Source organism: Sycon ciliatum, chromosome 1 (assembly GCF_964019385.1).
Source record: "Sycon ciliatum chromosome 1, ocSycCili1.1, whole genome shotgun sequence".
In the NCBI taxonomy this organism is placed as follows: domain Eukaryota; kingdom Metazoa; phylum Porifera; class Calcarea; order Leucosolenida; family Sycettidae; genus Sycon; species Sycon ciliatum.
The window spans coordinates 28,300,482-28,322,990 of NC_088643.1; the positions used below are offsets into that span (position 1 = coordinate 28,300,482).

At 48.8% G+C, this 22,509-nt stretch overlaps 1 protein-coding gene across 4 annotated transcripts in view; it reads right to left on the minus strand.

Moving 5' to 3' along the window:
* Window positions 1–20,620: 20,620 nt before the first annotated feature.
* The window catches only part of LOC135821486 (rho guanine nucleotide exchange factor 15-like), a 44,713-nt gene continuing 42,824 nt past the window's right edge, over window positions 20,621–22,509 (minus strand). For all 4 annotated transcript variants that reach the window (XM_065334507.1, XM_065334511.1, XM_065334514.1 and 1 more), the window contains one exon: window positions 20,621–21,796. In XM_065334507.1, coding sequence (XP_065190579.1) covers window positions 21,633–21,796 — 164 coding nt within the window. In that variant the 3' untranslated portion in view covers window positions 20,621–21,632. The remainder of the gene's footprint in view (window positions 21,797–22,509) is intronic.

Below are 22,509 nucleotides of genomic sequence, written 5' to 3' on the forward strand. Positions count from 1 at the left end.
ATGTGTCGTGCTACGACTTGCTACGTCATAATTCTCACAGTCACCCACGTGGCTTTTGTGCTGCCCACGCTGCACTTTTCCGCAATGTTTTTGGAAGCACTGGCTTTAGCGTACGTTAGCATATTGGCGTACCGTATGCCACGAACCTCACTTTTGCATACGGTTGCCGCCAGCCAGCTTGCCTTTTCTCTTCCTGACAATCTCTCTCTGCTTGCTTGGCCCTTGCCGAAGCACCTTTTTATGGCTCCTTGCCCTGTACTTATTTCTTGTTCATATGTAGTCTGCCGAATCTTTCTAACTGTAACGTGTAAAGTAATCATTGCCGCTAACTGTCGAAGTGTCCGTTGTGACCAGGAAGTGGCCTGATTCGCGCGCCCCCTTAGCAGGCGCAGACCTAAATTTGCTAAATTGGTGACCCCGATATTTCTGTAGGCAAGGCTACATTGTTCACCATGACCACGCCGGCCAGCAACGGGAAGGGCCGTGGAAAACCTTTCCCGGACGCACCCTCAGTTACCAGGGAGGAACTCATGGAGCTCAGGCAACAGCAGCAGGCTCTGCTGGATCAGCTCAACAAGGCACAGGCCACAGCCAGTACCAGTGGTAGTGTTATTGGGAGTAGCCCTGAGTTGGACCGGCCCCCAGCTGTGGCAGCCGTCAGTATCAAGCTGCCCGATTTTTACCCTTCGGATCCCGCTCTGTGGTTTGCCCGGGCTGAGTGTCTCTTCAGTCATCGTGGCATCACTGCCCAGCGGACCAAGTTCGATTATGTAGCTGCGGCACTGTCGGAGCAGTTCTCCATGGAGGTCCGAGAGCTGCTCATCAGTCCCCCGCAGACTGAGCCATACACGACGCTGAAAAGCCAGCTCATCGCCCGCACTCAGATGTCTGAGCAGAAGCGACTCCGGCGTCTGCTCACGGAAGAGGAGCTTGGAGACCGCACCCCATCCCACCTGTTGCGCCGCATGCAGCAGCTTATTGGCTCCAGCCAATTGGATGAGTCGATTTTACGGGAGCTGTTTTTGCAGCGACTTCCGAGCAATGCCCAGCTGGTCCTTGCGTCGACCCCAAAGGCTACAAGCCTTTCCGAACTAGCTGCCATTGCTGACCGGGTTATGGAGACAACCCAGGCCTCAGTCTCCGCCATCCAACGCCCATCACAGGACGACGCTCGGATGTCCGCCCTGGAGCAACAGATTGCTGCCCTGACCGAGGCCGTCAGCTCTCTGCATAAACGGTTGGACGGATCCCGGGGTCGCAGCCCTGGCCGTGGATCTGGTCCACCGCGCTCACGGAACAACTCGCCTGGTCGGCCCGGCCTGTGTTTCTTTCATAGCAAGTTTGGCGACCAAGCTAAGAACTGCCGACCACCCTGCTCCCGGTCGTCAAACTAGCTGGCCAGCCCCTGTTGGCGACCAGCACCGCTGGCCTGCAGACCACATGTCGCCTATTCTATGTCCGAGACCGTGTCACGGGTTTGCGTCTCCTAGTCGACACTGGCGCCGCCGTCAGTGTCTTGCCAACCACGTTCCGTAAAGGCAAGCAGACCGCCGTCATTGACACGTTGCGTGCAGCCAACGGAACTAGCATTCCCACATATGGCTGTCGATCGCTCACCCTTGACCTCGGTCTTCGTCGGTCATTCCCATGGCTCTTTGTGATCGCCGATGTTTCTAGTCCAATTCTCGGAGCTGATTTCCTCCACAAGTTCGGTCTCACTGTAGACATCCGCAACCGTGCCCTGCATGACACCGTAACCGATCTCTCCGTGCATGCCGTCCTAGCTCACGGCCAGGATACTTCGTCTCTAGCACCGCCGCTCACCGAGCAACCGGAGGTGAATTTACTCCTGCAGGAATTCCCTGGACTGACCAATTCTGCAGCTCAGCCCCAAACCATCAAGCATGACACCGTTCACTTCATCGAAACGGTGGGTGCACCCGCCCATGCCCGTGCACGCCGTCTGCCACCCGATCGCCTGGCCGCCGCTAAGGCTGAGTTTCAGCACATGGCTGATCTAGGCATCATCCGGCCATCCTCCAGCCCGTGGTCTTCGCCCCTGCATATGGTGCCTAAGTCAGACGGCGATTGGCGTCCCTGCGGTGATTACCGTGCGCTAAACGCCAAGACGGTCCCAGATCGGTATCCTGTCCCCCACTTGCAGGATTTTGCTAGTTCGCTCCACGGCACTAACATTTTCTCCAAGGTTGACCTCCGGCGGGCATATCATCAGATTCCCGTCCACCCTGACGACATACCGAAGACAGCCGTCGTCACGCCATTCGGCCTCTACGAGTTCGTCCGCATGCCGTTTGGCCTGCGCAATGCAGGCCAGACGTTCCAAAGGTTCATAGACCAAGTACTGCAGGGCCTCCCCTTCTGCTTCGTCTATATGGACGACTTGCTAATCGCTAGCACCTCTCGAGAAGAGCACCTGGAGCACATCCGTACTGTGTTTCAACGTCTCGAGGACCATGGCCTCATCATCAGCCTGCACAAGTGTGAGTTCCTGGCACCGGCCGTCAACTTCCTCGGCCACCGAGTCGACGCTGCAGGTCTCCACACCCTGCCCGAGAAGGTGCAAGCCATTCTTGAGTATGCTGAGCCTGCAACTCTCCGTGCACTCCGTCGTTTCCTGGGGCTAGTGAACTTTTATCGCCGGTTCATCCCCAGGTGTGCGAAAATAGTGCAACCGCTCACTGATCTTCTCGCTGGCCCCAAGACGCCGAAGAACAAAGCTGTCGTCCTCAGTGACACAGCTCGAGCTGCCTTCACTGCCGTCAAGGAAGCCATCAGCGCTGCTACGCTTCTCACGCATCCCCAACCTAACGCTCCGATCGCCCTCATGGTTGATGCGTCCGATTTCGCTGTTGGTGCTGCCCTGAACCAACTGGTCGACTCGACTTGGCAGCCCATTGCATTCTTCTCGAAGCGGTTACAGCCGGCCGAAACACGCTACAGCACATTCAGCCGAGAACTCCTGGCAATCTACCTGTCCATCCGCCATTTCCGTCACTATCTCGAGGGTCGAGAGTTTACAGTGTATACGGACCACAAGCCCCTGACATTTGCTCTCCGCACCGCGTCCGACCGCCTGTCCCCGCGTGAGCAGCGTCAACTTGCATATGTGGCAGAGTTCACCGCCGACCTGCAGCACATCCAGGGCGTGGACAATGTTGTTGCGGATGCACTCTCCCGACCGTCTGTCAATGCCATCCAGCAACCCATTGATTTCACCAAGTTTGCGGCTGCCCAGACCAACTGCCCAGAGCTCGAGGCACTCCGTACTCGTCCAGACACCAGTCTCGATTTCAAGTCTATCTCGCTGCCGTTCTCTCCTGTCCCGCTCTTGTGCGATGTATCCACCGGTACACCACGGCCATATGTCCCAGAAGCATTCCGTAGACCTGTTTTCGATTCGCTCCACAGCATCAGCCACCCTGGCATCAAAGCAACTCAGCGTCTGATCACAGCTCGGTATGTTTGGCCTGCCATTTCTAAGAATGTGCGCGCTTGGACTCGCTGTTGCCATGAATGTCAGCGGTCCAAAGTACACCGGCATACCTCGGCACCACTGTCGAAATTCATGCCGCCTGACGCCCGGTTCGATCACATCCATATCGACCTCGTCGGACCTCTGCAGCCATCCCAAGGTTTCACGTATCTGCTAACATGTGTGGATCGTTTCACCCGTTGGCCCGAAGCAATACCACTACGCGACTGTACAGCCGAGTCAACCGCACACGGCCTGCTACAATGGGTGTCCCGTTTTGGCACTCCATCAGTGATCACCACCGACCGTGGCAGACAATTCGAGTCAAGCTTATTCGCTGCATTGTTGAAGCTACTCGGATCCTCCCGCCTACGCACCACTGCGTATCACCCCCAGAGTAACGGCTTGGTCGAGCGATTCCACCGCCACATGAAGTCCTCTCTAATGGCACAGGCATCCGGCAGCTGGTCACACAATTTGCCCCTGGTCATGCTCGGCATCCGTGCAGCGTACAGAGCCGATTTAGACTGCAGTGTAGCCGAGCTCACCTACGGCACAACACTGCGTCTTCCTGGTGAATTCTACGAGCCCAGCTTTTCAACCTCACCCAGCCCGTCTCACTATGTCCAAGCCCTCCGCACATCTCTGCAGGCATTACGACCCACCACTCCCAGATCCAGCAACCGTTCCGTGTGGGTGTCCGGCGACCTAGCCACAGCGACGCATGTGTATGTCCGCACGGATGCTGTTCGTAAACCTCTCCAGCCGCCCTATCAAGGCCCGTTCAAGGTTATCTCTCGACACAACAAGTACTTCACCATACTGCTCAATGGCAAGGAGGATAGTGTCTCCGTTGACCGGCTCAAGCCTGCATATCTCCCCGACACTGCCGCGAGTGCGCCACCTGTCTCGGCCATCCTGCCAGCGACCACCCCATCTGGGTCCGTATCAATTCAGCATCGTATTGTCCATTGGCATGAGTGAATTCATTGGAATGACTGAATTTCTTGTGGGTGATCGTCATCAGTGCATACACCCTGTATCCATTTGCAATGACTTGTAAATATTCTTGTACATATCCACTTTATATATTTCTCGTTTCTTGCCGCTTGCTATACCGCATCCGCCATAGCAACACTAATCTTGTTAATTTACTTAGCCTTACTCAATCTGTTTTCTACATTTCGTGCACTATCCTTCGTCAGTCCACTGGCGGGGGAGTGATGTCGTGCTACGACTTGCTACGTCATAATTCTCACAGTCACCCACGTGGCTTTTGTGCTGCCCACGCTGCACTTTTCCGCAATGTTTTTGGAAGCACTAGCTTTAGCGTACGTTAGCATATTGGCGTACCGTATGCCACGAACCTCACTTTTGCATACGGTTGCCGCCAGCCAGCTTGCCTTTTCTCTTCCTGACAATCTCTCTCTGCTTGCTTGGCCCTTGCCGAAGCACCTTTTTATGGCTCCTTGCCCTGTACTTATTTCTTGTTCATATGTAGTCTGCCGAATCTTTCTAACTGTAACGTGTAAAGTAATCATTGCCGCTAACTGTCGAAGTGTCCGTTGTGACCAGGAAGTGGCCTGATTCGCGCGCCCCCTTAGCAGGCGCAGACCTAAATTTGCTAAACATGTATGAAAATTTTAAAAGTGTTCTTAAATCTGATAATTCTAGCCTGGACTGTTCTTAAATTTTGCCGGTTTTCCAGCCTGGGTGTTCTTCGGCGAGGTATTCTTCGACGCCCGATCTTACTGTACAGCTGTAGACTGTGTACAGTCAGTATCGCCTATAGCGTTGGTGTTTGATTTTGAGCATTTTATCACTTTAATATTATACTATGACCGATACTGCATTCAATGTATGCAAGTGGGGTGTCAAATGACTCAGCGCGCCGTGCCCATACGCATTACATCAAGAGTCCATAACCCAGGGGGTTATGGACTCTTGATTACATACATGTACAATGTCATGTAGCTGGCTGTAGCTCCGGACACACAAAATCAGCATTTCCTCATGATGGAGGCATATTTTGGCAATTTGTACAAGCAAAACTCACCAAACAACACTCACTGGACAAGTCCTTCACGAAGAAGTAACACCCTGTTCTTCTCTGACATCGCTTGATTTCACATCAATCACTATAACCGACGCAAAAATAGTGTAATAAAGGTCTTTTGAAATATGAATTTGATCACTATAGGCGATATATTACTATAGACGATTATTACTATACGCGATAACTGTGTATACTTAGTTATGGTAAATGAAAATGAATTTGAGAAATTGATCACTATATCCGGTATATTACTATAGCCGCCAACCGTATAGGCGATACGGACTGTAGTAGTAGTAAAGCAAAAAGTTTTCTATCCTACACAGTCAGTAGGATAAAGGATAGGTGTACTAAAAGAAGCCACTTTTTATTACGGGCAGATAATGATTATGACTATGACTATGAGTGTAATGGGTAGCCGAGTGGTAGGCGCGGTGAAATCAACAAGAATTACTTTTATTCTACTTCTTTCAGGTACACACCTGAGATATAATTATTAGTGAAAGAAGAAACGGCAAAATGACTGACTTTCTCTCCGGTGCACACCTGGAGGTTGAATAGCTCGTTATTATCAAAATCTCATCTTCATCAAAACAGAAATGCGCAGCCGCTTTTATGCAGCAGACGCCGTACGCTTACATACGGAGATACACTAAATATACATCACGCAAAGCTCCGTATTAGTTCCGTACTGCTTCCGTATTGGTCGGGCAGGGATACTACACCCTCCCTTCCTACAGATAATCACGCCCTCGTGATTTTCAAAAATATTAGTGAAGAGTTACGACCACAGCGTCAACCGGAAGATGGCAAATTATATCGGAAATGATAACGTTTAGAGTAGACAGAAGAAATGAACTGATAACAAATCATAAAGTAGAAGCACACCAGGTTCACACGATCTCACGGGGTCAAAAGGGGAAAGAACTGTCCTCCAAATAGGACCTGAAAAACCACAGCACTCTTGCTGCACAACGCTGGCACAACCCGCCAGGAACATCGCAGTTCAAAAACCGAACTGAATACACTATAACTATAAGGGGCGTTGTCACACACATTGTCCCACGTTAGCTGGGTAAACCGTGGCTCACCATGATCGGACGCCTACCAAACTAAACTGGATTCACACACTCGCATAAAGGAAGACTGAAAAGAACAGGGAGACTGAAGGAAGAGAGGAAAGAAAATGCCATACCTAGAATCAGCGTTATCGTTTTCGGCTGGAGCTACGGCGGAGGGCAAGCCAGGTTTTATCTTCATCTTGGTTGAGCCGGTCACTCAGAGCGGCTAGCTCGGCGTCAGACAAATGACCTCCCTCCTCGACTTGAATCGTGGTCTTCACATTGTCGATAGCATCGCTTTGCGTGACGTAAAGAGTGATGGTCTAGCCAGGAAGAGTGTGGACGAAAATCTGCATCCCACCACGGAGACGAAGTACCAAATGAAGAGTGGGCTCCTGCTTCCGACTGCGTGCCGGCGAAAATCAAACGCTGCTGGTCTTGGGGAACACCCTCCTTGTCTTGGGCAGCAGCCTGCCTGTTGTCGTCCTCATCAGCTTCGCCATCACCACCGGTAGTATACATGTAGGTAGCGGGTCGCTTGGAATCGCCATCGGAGTCTCCAGTGGATGCCATGCGGAGGGAAGGGTGATCCACGCTAGCACCCTGACTGTGCTGCAAGCTAATAAGTAGGGCCAAGCCCAGGACGGCAAGAAACATGATTCTCATCTTGATTCGTCGCACGGAGCTGCAGCGGGTTGAGCCATGGGGGTCTGGGGTCGAATCACGTTGTTTTATTTTACAAAAACACACCGCTGCCACCAATGTAATGGGTAGCCGAGTGGTAGGCGCGGTGAAATCAACAAGAATTACTTTTATTCTACTTCTTTCAGGTACACACCTGAGATATAATTATTAGTGAAAGAAGAAACGGCAAAATGACTGACTTTCTCTCCGGTGCACACCTGGAGGTTGAATAGCTCGTTATTATCAAAATCTCATCTTCATCAAAACAGAAATGCGCAGCCGCTTTTATGCAGCAGACGCCGTACGCTTACATACGGAGATACACTAAATATACATCACGCAAAGCTCCGTATTAGTTCCGTACTGCTTCCGTATTGGTCGGGCAGGGATACTACATGAGCACACAAGTACAGAAAAGGTCCACTACTACTGTAGTACATGATTGTACTTGGGTATCGCGACAGTTCATCGAGATACTTTTCACAGCGCGACAATTCACAGCGCGACAGTTCATCGCGCGACACTTCACAACCGGATACTTCACAGTGTGGACTTTTCACGATTCATAGCGAGTCACACCATGGACATTTCACCGTCGGCACAGTTCACAGCGGTGACAGCGCCCTGTCATAATGCACACCTTAGTCTGGTAGAAAAGAAGTGGTTTTCCATCTGTTCGTCCTCTTTCTCCTGTGTAATGATGGACTTTCTAAGCGACGTTGCCGACTATGTGACGACGACAAAACGTGGTGGACAGAAGATCGTCTACAAAGGATATGGCTACGTAAAGGACAAGAATGGCCCAGACGCGATTTGCTATTGGCGTTGCGAAAGAAAAGACGAAATGAAATGTCGTGGAAGGTTGCGAACAGACGGTGGCCGTATTGTTGCAGTTGTAGTCAACCATAACCATACACCAGAACCTGAACGATGGGAAATTGCACAAGTCCGGGACGACATCAGAAAACGAAGCAGAGAGACTATGGAGTCTACACATGAAATTGTGCAATCGTCACTTGCCAGTGCGTCTCTAGCTGCTAGCTGCCAGCTACCGGCTACAAAGACCTTTTTTTAAAGAAGCAAAGCAGAGAGAAGGAAGAAGAGCATGCAACGCTCCCGCCAATCCTGGCACTTTGGCAGAGCTTCACGTGCCAGTACACTCACCGTGACGCCAACAGCGGGGAGGAATTTCTGCTCCATGATTCTAGTCCTTCTGACGGCAATCAGGGATACCTTGTCTTCTCCACAGAGAGGAACATGGAACTCCTGGCTGATGCAGAGCACTGGTTCATGAATGGAACTTTAATTAAAACCCGTTCCAAATCTGTTTTACCAGCTGTACACCATTTCTATTCAAAAGGGGAGTTATTTTCTTCCTTTGGTGTATAGCTTGCTGCCGAAGAAATTCCAGGTGACATACGAGAGACTGCTGGATATCTTGAAACACGCTAAGGATGACATGGACCCGCAGAGTGTGTCGATGGATTTCGAGAAAGCCGCAATGAATGAACGCCAAGTTCCCGGAATGCTCTATCCGTGGCTGCTTCTTCCACCCCACCCAGAATATCTATCGCCATGTAGAAACAAATGGTCTTCAAGAGCGCTACATCGCTGATCCTGAGTTTGCCTTAGAGGTGAAGCAGCTTGCAGCACTTCCGTTCATGCCACTTGGAGATGATGTGCGCTATTTTGAGGTCCTGGAAGAGAGTTTGTCCGAAGAAGCTGAGCCTCTTATAGAATACTTCCGACGATATTACCTCGGCACTCGAAGGCACAACGGCCAGCGACGTGAGCCGATGTTCCCCATCTCAACATGGAGTGTCCATGCTCAGACAGTGCTCGGTGAAGATCGTACGAATAACTGCCAAGGGGGCTGACACAGGAAGTTTTCATCAACCATATTTTGCCACCATCCCACTGTTTGGAAATTGATAGAAGGAATACAGATAGAGCAAGCCATAACGGAGAAAAACCTGGAAAGACACATAGCAGGCGACTCGGGACCACCGCGTAAGAAAAGGTATCAGGACCGAGACAGAAGGCCACGTGATTTTTTTCTTTTCTTTTCTTTTACAAGATAGCCACAAACCATCATGGTGCAAACGCCGGCAAAAACGCACAGAGATGCACATAGGGATGGCAGCCGAAGCAGTGGAGGCGTGGCAAGAGCAGCTAAACCGACCAGGGGTCTCGGTTTCAGCACTGCTCTTGCGCGCCAAACAGAAAAATACGAAAATAGGAAGAAAAAAAATGAACAGGAGCACTACAGAGCAAATGAGAAATAAGGGTGGCAGCACGGTCACGGAATGTTGTTCAATGGGAGGAAAAGTTGAGGTTCAGGCATACAATACATTGACTGCATACGCCCAGCAGCAGGTATCCGAATGTATACCCACACACCTCTCTGCAGTCTTTCGAAGAGCGGTCACCCAGGGGAATGGCCCACAATTTCACTTTCAATGGGCGCTTTCGATTACACGCATTTCGGTCAATTCTAGAATTAGTTATTGTTGATACACAATTCGATTACACAAAAAGTGACAAATTCCGTCGTTAGAATTGATTTTATCCAATTCCGTCGAATCCGTCAATTCTGAAGAGAGGGCGGAATTTCTCTTATTCTGGCGCCAGAATTGCACAGACGGTGTGTTACTGGTCTGGTCATGACTCAAGCGAGCGAAGAGCCTCCCTGGCCGGCGTGTGCGTGATGCTGGGTCCACGTACGCGCGAGGGTGTACGTGATCTCTTTTTAGTTTTTACGATTCATCAATTATTTTGTTTGTGACATGACATGAATAAAATGCGTTGTGAATTCCAGTCGTTCGTTTACAAGGCCGGAATCCGCTCATTCTGGTCATTCCAGAATTAAAAAACCCAGTTCCAGAATTGTGTAAAAGTGTAATCGAAAGCGCCCAATGTCATATGAGAACTCCAATACTTTTTAATTAATGTCATATGAAAACTCCAATCCCTTTTAATTAATTAATACAACAATCAGTTCTAACACACAGACCCCTCTCCATGGCCTTTTACGCAGTTGCCACCATACCGATCATCACTCGTCTCCAGGAGCAGCACACATCGATCCGGCAGAGCTGGTATGCGGATGATTCCAGCGGAGGCTCCGAGCAGGTAGGCTGAGACAGATCCGGTTGTGGTGGGACGAGCTGCAGGCAATTGGACGGCGATACGGATACTTCACGAACTCCGAAAAGACCCAGCTCCTTGTCAAGCCAGAGCTGGAGCAGGAAGCACGCCAAGTGTTTGCCGACACAGGGATCCGGATTGTGACGGGGAGCTTGCGTTATCTCGGCTCCGAGATTGGATCGGAAGAGGCGGTCGCGGAAAGTGTGCAGCAACGGGTGGCGAAGTGGAAGGAAGAGCTGAAGAAGCTTACTGAGATTGCAAAAACGGAGCCACATGCTGCCTATGCTGCAATATCTCATGGTTTACGTGGTAGGTGGACCTACCTATTGCGTACAGTACCTTTCCCTGCACAATGCCTTACAGACCTGGACAAGGTGATCACAGAGGAGCTTCTACCTGCTCTAGCGGGCCGTGATTCCTTCCTACCAGAAGAATTGAACCTTCTCCGCCTGCCCTGTCGACTGGGGGGATGGCCCTGCCGTGTTTTCAGCAAACGGGTACGGCAGAGCTCCCTGCGTCGAGAGCTATACGAATACAAACCAGCATAAAATTATGTTCCCTCAGCAATACAAGCAAGCAAGCACGCAAAGATAAATGAGAGCCCAGGCAGCGAAAACAAAACGAAGAGAGATGATGTCCTTTTCCTTTCTACTTTAAAGGGGAAGTATACCCTAAAATCAAATTTTCACCAGTTGTAGTCTTCTGGGTGCTGAGTCGAATGGTCTTGGTCCGAGGAAGCTGAGACGCTCCCTTCCTACTTGAATCCCAATCGAACTCGCGCACTTCCACCGAAACTGGGTGACTGCGCCCTACTAGATGGGGATTTGTATGCAAAATGTCACTAAAAGCGCCATTTCGTTCTTATAAAAGCACGGATGACCGCCATGGGCCCATATGTTGTAGTCTTTTGGACGCTGAGTCGACTGGTTTTGGTCCGAAGAGGCTGCGATGCAGCGTTCCTCCTTTATTCCCAATCGAACATGGTTGAACAAGCGGTCACGTGCTCTTGTGTGAATCACCTGGTCACCGCGCCAGCAGGCGACAACTTTCACACCAAGGTTCAACTCGAGTTCAACTCGAGTGACAGGACTGCACCCAAAAAAGGTCAAACAGGCTAGTAAGTTGTACCCTGCAGGCACGGTGACCAGGTGACTGGTGTACGCAGGAGCACGTGACCGCTTGTTCAACCATGTTCGATTGGGAATAAAGGAGGAACGATGCATCGCAGCCTTTTCGGACCAAAACCAGTCGACTCAGCGTCCACAAGACTACAACATATGGGCCAATGGCGGTCATCCGTGCTTTTATAAGAACGAAATGGCGCTTTTAGTGACATTTTGCATACAAATCCCCATCTAGTAGGGCGCAGTCACCCAGTTTCGGTGGAAGTGCGCGAGTTCGATTGGGAATAAAGGAGGAAGGGAGCGTCTCAGCTTCCTCGGACCAAGACCATTCGACTCAGCACCCCGAAGACTACAACTGGTGAAAATTTGATTTTAGGGTATACTTCCCCTTTAATAATAATAATAATTACAAAAGTTTTGTTTTTTCACGGCTGAGCGTAGCGAAAGAGTGCAAAAAACATATTTTTCACTCGCAAATATTTTCATGCGTTTGCTCTTGTTCTGCGCAACTCCGTTGAACCTGCCATCGTGGTCTTTGTTTTTCCTCGTGGTAGTTGAAGTTGCCCGCCCACCCACCCTGGTTTTATGGGGGTCTTCCCCTGTTCTTCTTGATATTGTATGCCAATGAGTGTGGCTTATGATTATGACATACACTGGTTATTACAGTCATACCATTTCTTGCTGTCTCTATTCTTGGGTCCGACTGGCAGCGGGGCAGGAATTAATGAAATAGAAAGGTTTTTTGGCCGAAAGGCGTGTTTTTCCTCTAGCCCGGTTGAGCGGTCGCGGCTAGGAATGTAGCCTTGTAGGGAGTCATTGTTTTCAGGCGCTCCCCTGCTGTCCAGTCACCCATGCTCACCACTGGCCATGCTGTTTCACTCGATTATACGGCCTTTTTCTCCCGCTTGCTGGCGGTTCTTTGATGGATTTAGATGTTTTTCGGCTATTTTATCTATTATGTGGCTGCGAGTGTGGTTTTTGCTTCTACTCATTTCTGGAAAACCACTACGGTGGTGAGTGTCATTGCTCTGCTCTACCCCAGTAAGGCCGCGGTCACACATGAAAAGCTTGCACCGCTTTTGCGGAGGCGGAAAGCGGAACTACCGCAGCCCCGGTCACACATGCACTTTTTTGGCGGTTCCGCCAAAGCGTAACTTACGCTTCCGCCGTTGCCTCGGCAACGGCGGAGGCGTAAGTTACGCTTTGGCGGAAAGTTTGGATTTCGCTACGCCAAAAAAATGCGAGCGGACCCTCCGCTTTCGCGGATCCGCTTTGGCGGAACCTGCATGGTGATGGCTTTGGCGGACCACACGATGCAGCGGTCACACATACATGTAGACTACTGTGCTCCTCAACGCTCCGCTTTGGCGGAGAGAATGCAAATGCAGCACGTCCTATGAAATTTTAGATGTTCTTGTCCGAGTTGAAGCGACCTTCGCTTGTACAAGTAGAGCTATCGTGGATCGCTGACAGGCTGCTGAATGTCTCCTGTCAAGTACACTCGTGGATTTGGGGCACATTCACTGCGGCCCAGCACGGGTGTATTTGAATATTAGTTTAGTTTACATCAATATCGAACTCAAATTGTTTTATAGCAGGGTGTCGTTGCCTCCTCCATGATCCATCATCGACCCAGCGACTGCGTGAATGCCTGCAGTTGCAGTGAGGGTGTGGCAGAGTACTCTACTACTCCCTGGTTGCAGTCCTAGTGTTGCATACTCTGGTGGACGTATTGCTTGGAGAGAGTTGGAGATCGTCCGCGATCGGGGCCAATGAGTTGGGAGACGGATTCCCTCACCAATTATCCACTCATAACGATGCAGTATTGTTTGCGAGATCTCCAGAACGTACAGTTCATTGGCAAAGAAGAACAATATGAAAACTGAATACCAAACGGCAACCAAACAACACCAGAACTCAGTGCAGAAGTAGCACACCAAACTCCAAAGCCATCACCATGCAGGTTCCGCCAAAGCGGATCCGCGAAAGCGGAGGGTCCGCTCGCATTTTTTTGGCGTAGCGTAATCCAAACTTTCCGCCAAAGCGTTACTTACGCCTCCGCCGTTGCCGAGGCAACGGCGGAACCGTAAGTTACGCTTTGGCGGAACCGCCAAAAAAAGTGCATGTGTGACCGGGGCCTAAGGGCCCGGTCACACATGCACTGGGATTCGCTTCGGCGACGAGGTTCGGCGGCAGCGAGCCTGGTGGTATCCCGACGGTTCACCGAAAACGCGTTCACAGTACGACCATTCACAGAACGACGTTTCACCGAAAGACATTTCACAGAGTGTAAGATTTAGCGACAGTTCATTTCGCCGAAAATCAGGTTCACAGAAAACACGTTCATCGAGAGCATATTCACCGAATATCGGTTCACAGAATAGCAGTTCTGCCGAATAGCAGCTTCACCGAAAAAAGGTCGCTGATGACATCGATATTATATTTCCGCACACCCACACGGCATGAGTGGTGGAACATGCACACAAGAACGGCTAATGGAGAACACAGAACGAACAACATCCAGGAAGGTTGGCATCGCCGATTTTTAGTTGTAGTAAAATGCCATCATCCGACATTGTGGAAGCTGATGGAGAACTTTTAAGGAATGACCAACGAAGCACTGAAGAAAATCTGGAAAATGCGTGCTGGGCAATATGGGCCAACGAGGAAGGAACGGTACAGGAAGGTTGATCAGCGCCTGCGCACTGTAGTGACCACATTTTAAGCAACGCCCGCCACTGGAGTTTTGCGCGGTATTGCCCATAATCTGGCATTCTTTGTGGAGCCGTGATGTGATTATTTCCATCAAATGGCACCACAGGTCTTCTTCTCCAGTGTTGCTTTGCATTTAAATTCATTGTGTTGTGTTAGTTTAGTAGCACCCTCTTCTTGCCCGACATCAGCAGCATCTTTGTATCCTTGTGCAAAAAATCTTCCTAGCCCAAGTCCCGAAACATATTGCCAAGTACAACTGGTTTGTTACCACTAGACCAACACGCAATGCCTTATCACTGCCCCGAGCTAGTTCCTCTCTGTTTTTGAAATCCCCTTTCTTCTCAGCATACTCCCTTTGGTCTAACCTGCCTACTAGCATTAAGACATGCCAGGATATCAGGAAATTCACAGTCCAGCTTTCCACACTGTCTCATCCGAAGTGATCCCATGTATTATTAATGTGCCTCCCTTTCTTTTTCTCTCCCTATCTCCTTTCCCTCTCTGACAGCATCTTTCTTTTTTTTTTTCCCTTTTAGCTTGCCGTGGTTGGCTATCACCTGACCTCTCATGTTTATTGGCAGTCTTCGGACGGGCCAGGAGATGTTGAATAAATAAATAAATAAATAAATAAATAGTTTTAACCCGTAAGAGAGGGTTGAGTACCTTTCACTACACATTTTATAAGCGGCCATGATTTTGGGTCAGATATAAGTAATTTTCGGTGAACTGTCCATTCGGTGAAAAAATGCGTCTGTGAATCGGGATTCGACGAAACAGAATTCTGTGAATGAAAATTCGGTGAATAGATATTTCGGTGAATCTGCAGTGGCGGTGAACTGTCATTCTGTGAAATGTCTTTCGGTGAAACGTCGTTCTGTGAATGGTCGTTCTGTGAACGCGTTTTCGGTGAACGGTCGTAGATCCGGTGTCGCTCCAGCGAAACCACGTGTGTGTGGTCACACATACAAACAGGGCACAACTCCTACTTTGGCGGAACATGAGACTGTGGTGCATACGGTACGGAGAATAGACGAGGTCAATGACTATCTTGCACGCATTTTTGTTGCATGGACATCATACGCATACAAATTTCTCGTAGCAAGTCCATATACAGCAGACCGTGGTGTTTTCCGCTGAAGCGAATCCGCAGAAGCGACAGTCTCGCTTCGAAAATTTTGGAGGAAGCGGATTGGAGTTTCCGCTGAAGCGGAAGTTCCGCTTTTCGCCGTTGCCATGCCATTTTTCGCTCCTGCGACCTCGCTTCAGCGTTTACGCTACTTTCGAGTGCATGTGTGACCGGGCCCTAAGGCCACACCGTTTTTTATCTATGGGTGCGTTCTTATATTCTCTAGCTTCTAGAAGAAGAAGAAAAGAGAAGTCGAAGAAACTGGGATTACTCAAGAACGGGTCTCGAAGAATTCGGAGATATTTTGCACATGTCAAGCAAACTGAAGCGTCAAAGGGGCCGCGATCTTGAGTGATGAATGCATGTGCGTATGCGAAAAGGGAAACGCGTACACTCATGATGAACACGTGGCTTTTAGTCGTAGTTCGCATGCGCTGATCCCAAACCGCGGGAATCTCCAAGTTTCAACCACCTCTGAAGCTTGGAGAGCTTGGAGAGCTTTGGAGAGCCTCCTAAAAGTCGGAGAGGATATAAGAACAGCTCTCGAACTTTTCGGAGAGTCTCCAACTTTTCCGAGAGGATTTAAGAACGCACCTATAGTATGTTTCGCGTCCCCCGCGCGCATGTATTTCACAGCCGGAGTTCAAAAAAAAAAAAAACGGAACAAAATTTTTTTTTTTTGAAAATGCAATACAAATTTAATGCAAACCCAGAAAACCGGAAAATGTAACTCAGCTCACGTACATGTGTGTGCAATAAGCTGGGCCGCAAGTCACACAATCATCATGCGGCCTGTGTTTGGACCACAACTTTGGCACAAGCATGGCAGAGGGGATACACTCATGTATTCATGTATGTACATGTCAATGTACATGAACAGTGCACGTCGCTTCACTGTACACAAATGCAATGCACGTACACTGTTTTTTTTGGATGGCTTTTTTTATTTTTTCGCCCTCCCTCATTGATTTCATCGAATAAGGTGACGCGAAACAGAGAAAAAAAACGGCGTGGCCTAATAATAATAATAATAATATCTACAAAAAATGTATTATCTACGCATGCATCTAGCTACGCAAGAGTCACCACCAGCCAATTAGGACATGTGTCAAAGTATTGAACGTTTTTGTTCCCTTCTTGTCAAAATACTACTTGTACAGGGAATTATGGAAATAAGCTAAACGACTACAACTATAAGGAAAAGAAGTTCAGAGATACATCACTCCAATTATGTGTAGAAGTGACACGAAAAATAGATGTGAAGAATCAAGAAACCAGCATGCAAATCCAATAAGTGACAAAAACGTAGTGACAAGAAAAGGAGAGAAATATCAAGAGATTCTTCACATCTTTTTTTCGTGTCACTTCTACACATAATTGGAGTGATGTATCTCTGAACTTATTTTCCTTATAGTTGTAGTCGTTTAGCTTATTTCCATCATTCCCTATAGTATTTTGACAAGAAGGGAACGAAAACGTTCAATATGACACATGTCCTAATTGGCTGGTGGTGACTCTTGCGTAGATAATACATTTTTTGTAATTATTTATTTATTTATTTATTACAGCAGCTCATAGCACAGTGAGAACACCGGCCAATACAAAGAGAGAGGGTGTTAGCCAACCACGGCAAGGAAGGGAGAAGGGGAGGAGAAGAAGAAGAAAAAAAAAACCGGCATGGATAAGTAGTGATTGCAACAAAATGAGAAACACAAAATCAAAGTCAAGGCGCGACAAGGCTCTTAAAAAGGCGGAGGGAAGAAAGGTCCTTAGCTTCTTGGGGAAGTGCCAGCCACGCAGAGTACGCAGTGAAAAGGGGAGAGTGAAGTAGAAAGGAGGACTTGGGTTTCGGAAGGGAAAGGGAGTTTCTCGTGCTACGGGAAGAAAACCAGTTGAAACAGTGGAGGTGAGGTGGATTTTCTGCATCCGTCCTAGTTTCAAATAATAAATAATAATAATAATCTACAGGTCTACCCTGATCGTTAGTACGACATGGGTTACAAGACAAACCTCATTAGGAGTAGATAATCAAGCGAGGTACAGAGGGCTTGATGGCTGATCAAAGCCCAAGGGTCCAGCCCGAGGGCCGTAGGCCCAAGGGCTGGGCCCGAGGGCTTTGATCAGTCATCAAGCCCGACTGTACCTCGCTTGAATATGCTTCAGACGATCCCCAACATTTTTTTTGACTTTGAATCAAACTCGCTTCATTCTTTGGGTGATCTCGAGTGTGGACAATGTCGGCCTTTCGTTTGGGATTTCAGAGCAGCCTGAAGTCTAAAGTGCATGTCGTTTTCGTCCCGTTCGTAAGTTTCACACAGAGATTACAGCAAAGGGAAAGTAATGTAAAACCTGTTTCGTGAGAAATTTCTCAGGACTCCGTGTCAAGAGCCAGACGTGGCTGAAGAGTCACGGAAGTATTTTCACTTACACCATACACGCCTTTTTTAGCCACCACATCCCCGACCACCACCCCTATCGGTTTCTTGTTCTTATACTTATAGCCAGATCACCTTGAAAAGACTGAGATTGGGCATGATCAGGGCTTTGATGGTTTTGTCGTACAGTTGCCAATGGCAGCGGGCTTTGATGGTTTTCCCGTACAGGTTGTCAATGACAGCGGGCTTTGATGGAATATCAAAGCCCGCTCTCCGAGGCTGCTGATTGGTCGTAACCTAGCAAAGGGCACGTGGGTCGTTTGAAGACAATGATCAAAAAATCATTACTGACATTAGGAGACAAGGATCAAAAAAACCTGACACCTGAAACGCATACAGTACATTCTAGTTCGGATTTCATGTCTACCCTCGTTAGTAGATAACCCGGGGGTTAGACAAAGTAAGTTAGTTGCGCCCGTAACTAACTATTACTTGCATGGAAGTCCAGATAAGAGAGAGTTGTGAGTGCAGTGCGGTGAGATCATGCAGAAGCGCGCATGTCAGATAAGTGCTAGCATACTGGTCTATGCCTATGGCACGTCACAGCAGCTAGCTGCTGAGCTACATGTAGAAGTCAGGAAAAAGTCTGCTGAAACACACACACTCTATTTCTCTGCTCCAAATTTGTTTGCACGAGCATCAGCATGCACACCCAGCTCTATCACACACAGCAGCCATTTGAACATGCGGTGAATGCAGACCTACTGCACAAGACTTCTTCAAGTTCTTGCCATAGCTAGATAATGGCGCTATGCGCCTTGGAAGAAAGCCAGCGCTGTAGCCCGAACTTATTGTCAGCAATACATAAGATTAAGGCAGAAAACTAAGGCAACGGCAGCTTCAGCATTTGCTAGGCTTCAGGAACCATGCTTTACTACTTCGTTTTTGAAGTACAAAAAACTCGCCAAGCGAAGAGTTATAGGCATATAGTCTTAGACCAGATCATCATGAGTCACACGACTACAGTCTGCAGCACACATTACAGCGGATAACGGCAGCGCACACTTAGAAGACAGTTGACCAGGGTGGGTGGGTAGGTGGGCAGCTGCACACTTGGCAAGAAGAAAAACAATGATCTGCAGAATCACAGCAACAGCACTTTCAACCACAGCACACTGCCCTCGTACCCGTTCCGCACGCACGTGCAAAAAAATTAACAGAGAACTAGATTTCTCGTTTCTTTCGCTTTGCTCAGCCAACGAGAAATAAACATCCCTCCCTCTCCCTCCCTCCCTCTCTCCCTCCCTCCCTTTCTCTCTCTCTCTCTCTCTCTCTCTCTCTCTCTCTCTCTCTCTCTCTCTCTCTCTCTCTCTCCCTCCCTCCCTCCCTCCCTCCCTCCCTCCCTCCCTCCCACCCTCCCTCCCTCCCTCCCTCCCTCCCTCCCTCCCTCCCTCCCTCCCTCCCTCCCTCCCTCTCTCTCTCTCTCTCTCTCTCTCTCTCTCTCTCTCTCTCTCTCTCTCTCTCTCTCTCTCTCCCTCTCCCTCTCCCTCTCCCTCTCCCTCTCCCTCTCCCTCTCCCTCTCCCTCTCCCTCTCCCCCACCACACATGCACGCACGCATGCATGCACGCACGCATGCATGCACGCACGCACGCACGCATGCACGCACGCATGCACGCACGCATGCATGCACGCATGCATGCACGCACCCATGCATGCACTCACGCATCTGTCCCTGGGGAAAATCCCGATTTCGCGGCCGCGTTTTTTCCGCGTTTTTTTCGATTTTTTAAAAGACCGCGTCTTCCGCGATTTTCCCGCGCTTTTTGAACTTTTTTGTTGCACTACATGTACACACAGTGCACTGTTCGGTCAGCAACGTCTCATCGTGGCGGCTTTGTACTCAAATATGACGAGTGCTTACACCAGGGACTTGTAACTGATTGGTTTCACTACATACACACTGAAAATAGCCTCATATCAACTGCAAACTTGCCGCATATCAATAATATTCACTGCATATTTACCGCGTATTTACCGCAAATTCACCGCAAATTATGCCACATTATGCCACGTTTTTTCCCGCGTTTTTTGCGATTTTTTTCCGCGATTTCCCCCGCGATTTTCCCCGGGGACAGACGCATGCACGCATGCATGCACGCACGCACACACACACACACACACACACACACACACACACACACACACACACACACACACACACCTATTGGCCTTTTGACGCCCATCGCTGGAGGCGATGATAGCAATGCTACGGCAGACTGAGCCATAGCAACTTGTGCTGGGATTGCACCATTCAACAGCTTGCAAGGCTGAAGAATTGACCGTCACTATTCAGCCTGGTCTACACCATACAGCTATTTGAAGTGACTTGTTCTGGCCAGTGAATCCCTATTTTTGGTCTTTTCGTGTTTTTTACCGCACACACATCACGCCACATACTCCGGCGTGCACTGGCTGTTGGTAACCACCCAGGAGAATGAAAGAAAAGTCAGGAAGAGTCTGAGAAAGAGAAGAAAGGTGTGTGTGACCATAATCGTTGGGAATCGAACCCGCAACCTATCGATTGGAAATCGCTGTACATACCACTGCACCATATTATGAGACACACACACACGCACACACACACACACGCACACACACACACACACACACACACACACACACACACACACACGCACGCACACACACACACACACACACTCCCCTCTAGCTTTGGCTTTGTTAAGCACTCCTTCTGTTTGGTGTCAAAGTTACCTGCCAATCAGTTCGGCCAGGGACTCTGAGCTCCGTTGATGAGATCTAACAATGCAAGGTCGAAACAGCTAGAAGTCCGGATATTGAATAGATTGGGTACACAAGGCAGAAAAACAGAGACCAAAAATCTTTCTCGTTGCTCCGAGTTTCGTGTTCAAAAACACTCATCAGACGAATGGGTACATGTATAATGTCCATATCACCTCCAACACTTAGTATTGCAACACCGCGGCTATGTAGATTTCAGAAACATAGTGCTACGGAAGTGCTAAAACATCAAGGTCGAGTAGCGCTTTGAAATCGAAGAAACGTTTTTTTAGGTAGTTGTATAAATGAAGGTAAAATACAATACGCGATAACTCAAAAGGGTGCATTATCTCAGTCGGCATTACACATCAGGTTGCGTTGCATTGATCTTTGACAAATCCTGGTTGCGGCATTAGTGGCAATGGCAAATTACTTCAGAAGTCAAGACATTAGTACGCTGCCGTAGACGTCAGCACAGCCAAAACAAGACAATGCATGAAACCAGCACCAAATTCGAGTATTGAAAAAAAGGACAGTAGCTGAAGTGAGGATTGAAGTCAGAAGGAATCAATCAATTTTCAAACATGCATATCGCTCAGTCAAACCTTAGGATCAGCATAGTTTTCAAGTTTACTTATGCTCACTGTATAAATACAGTAAATATAGGGAAATTACAACAGCACTGCCACAACAACAAGCACACATGCTCACACGCACAGATACACACACACACACGCACGCGTGCGCGCGCGCACACACACACACACACACATACACACACAATTCAAGAGAATAACATAATATACCCAGGAAGCTGGATACCTTTTGTTCAGCTGACACTTCAAATTTCAAAATAGAAAATTCCAGCCACATCCCCATGAGCAAAATCGATCCTTAAATATCACAGCTCAATCAAGTTCTCACACTTCAACGAAGCTTCGGCAAGCAATTAGCCTTCGCTGCCTCAAGTTCTCAGCACGGGTGCTCTCATTCTTGATCTCTTCCGTGAATTGAATGGGAGACTAGCCACGAGTGCCATTGCACCTCAAAACAATCACAGGTCAATCAAGTTCTCGGACTTCAACCGAGCTTCGGCAAGTAGTAGCCTTCGCTGCCTCAAGTTCTCAGCACGGGTATTCTCATTCTTGATCTCTTCCGTGAATTGAATGGGAAACCAGCCACGAGTGCCATCGCGCATCAACTCGCCATGACACCAATCTATATGTGCAGCAAAGAAAACAATCAATATGAATGCACTATTCGGCAGCAACAACAGTCTTCGGGTACCGCATATTTTATAAGTTCATGGTCATACACTACGGAGGTTTAGTCCCACGTTATGGATACGGGAACGTGGGTGATACACGTAAAGTTCATGCAATGGACCCACGTTCGCAATGTTGTCTTTAGTCACACGGAACAAACAAAAGCAAGAAGTGACAGGCCCAAACTTGGTCAAAGACGAAGCTTCGAAGCTCATCGAATATTTTGATTTCGTGCTTCGGAAACTTCTTCAGCTGAGCACCCTCACAGCTTGCACAATGCGCTCCATTCTGATTTTCACCCACGTTCTGGCGGAACGTGGGTGAGCCTCCATACAAGGTATGTCGTGAACCAGAAAACGTCTGTACGTGGGTCACTGAGTATCACGTGGTACACACACGTAAAGTACACACGGATTACGTGGGACTAAACCTCCCTACTGGCTGGGTACACACGTCTTCCAAAAGCAGGTTTGAGAAGGGCCAAAGTCAGTCTTGGATTCTCCAGGGCATTCAAATGCAGTTACCCTTGCAGTTACCCTTGCAGTTACCCTTGCAGTTACCCTTGCAGTTACCCTTGCAGTTACCCTTGCAGTTACCCTTGCAGTTACCCTTGCAGTTACCCTTGCAGTTACCCTTGCAGTTACCCTTGCAGTTACCCTTGCAGTT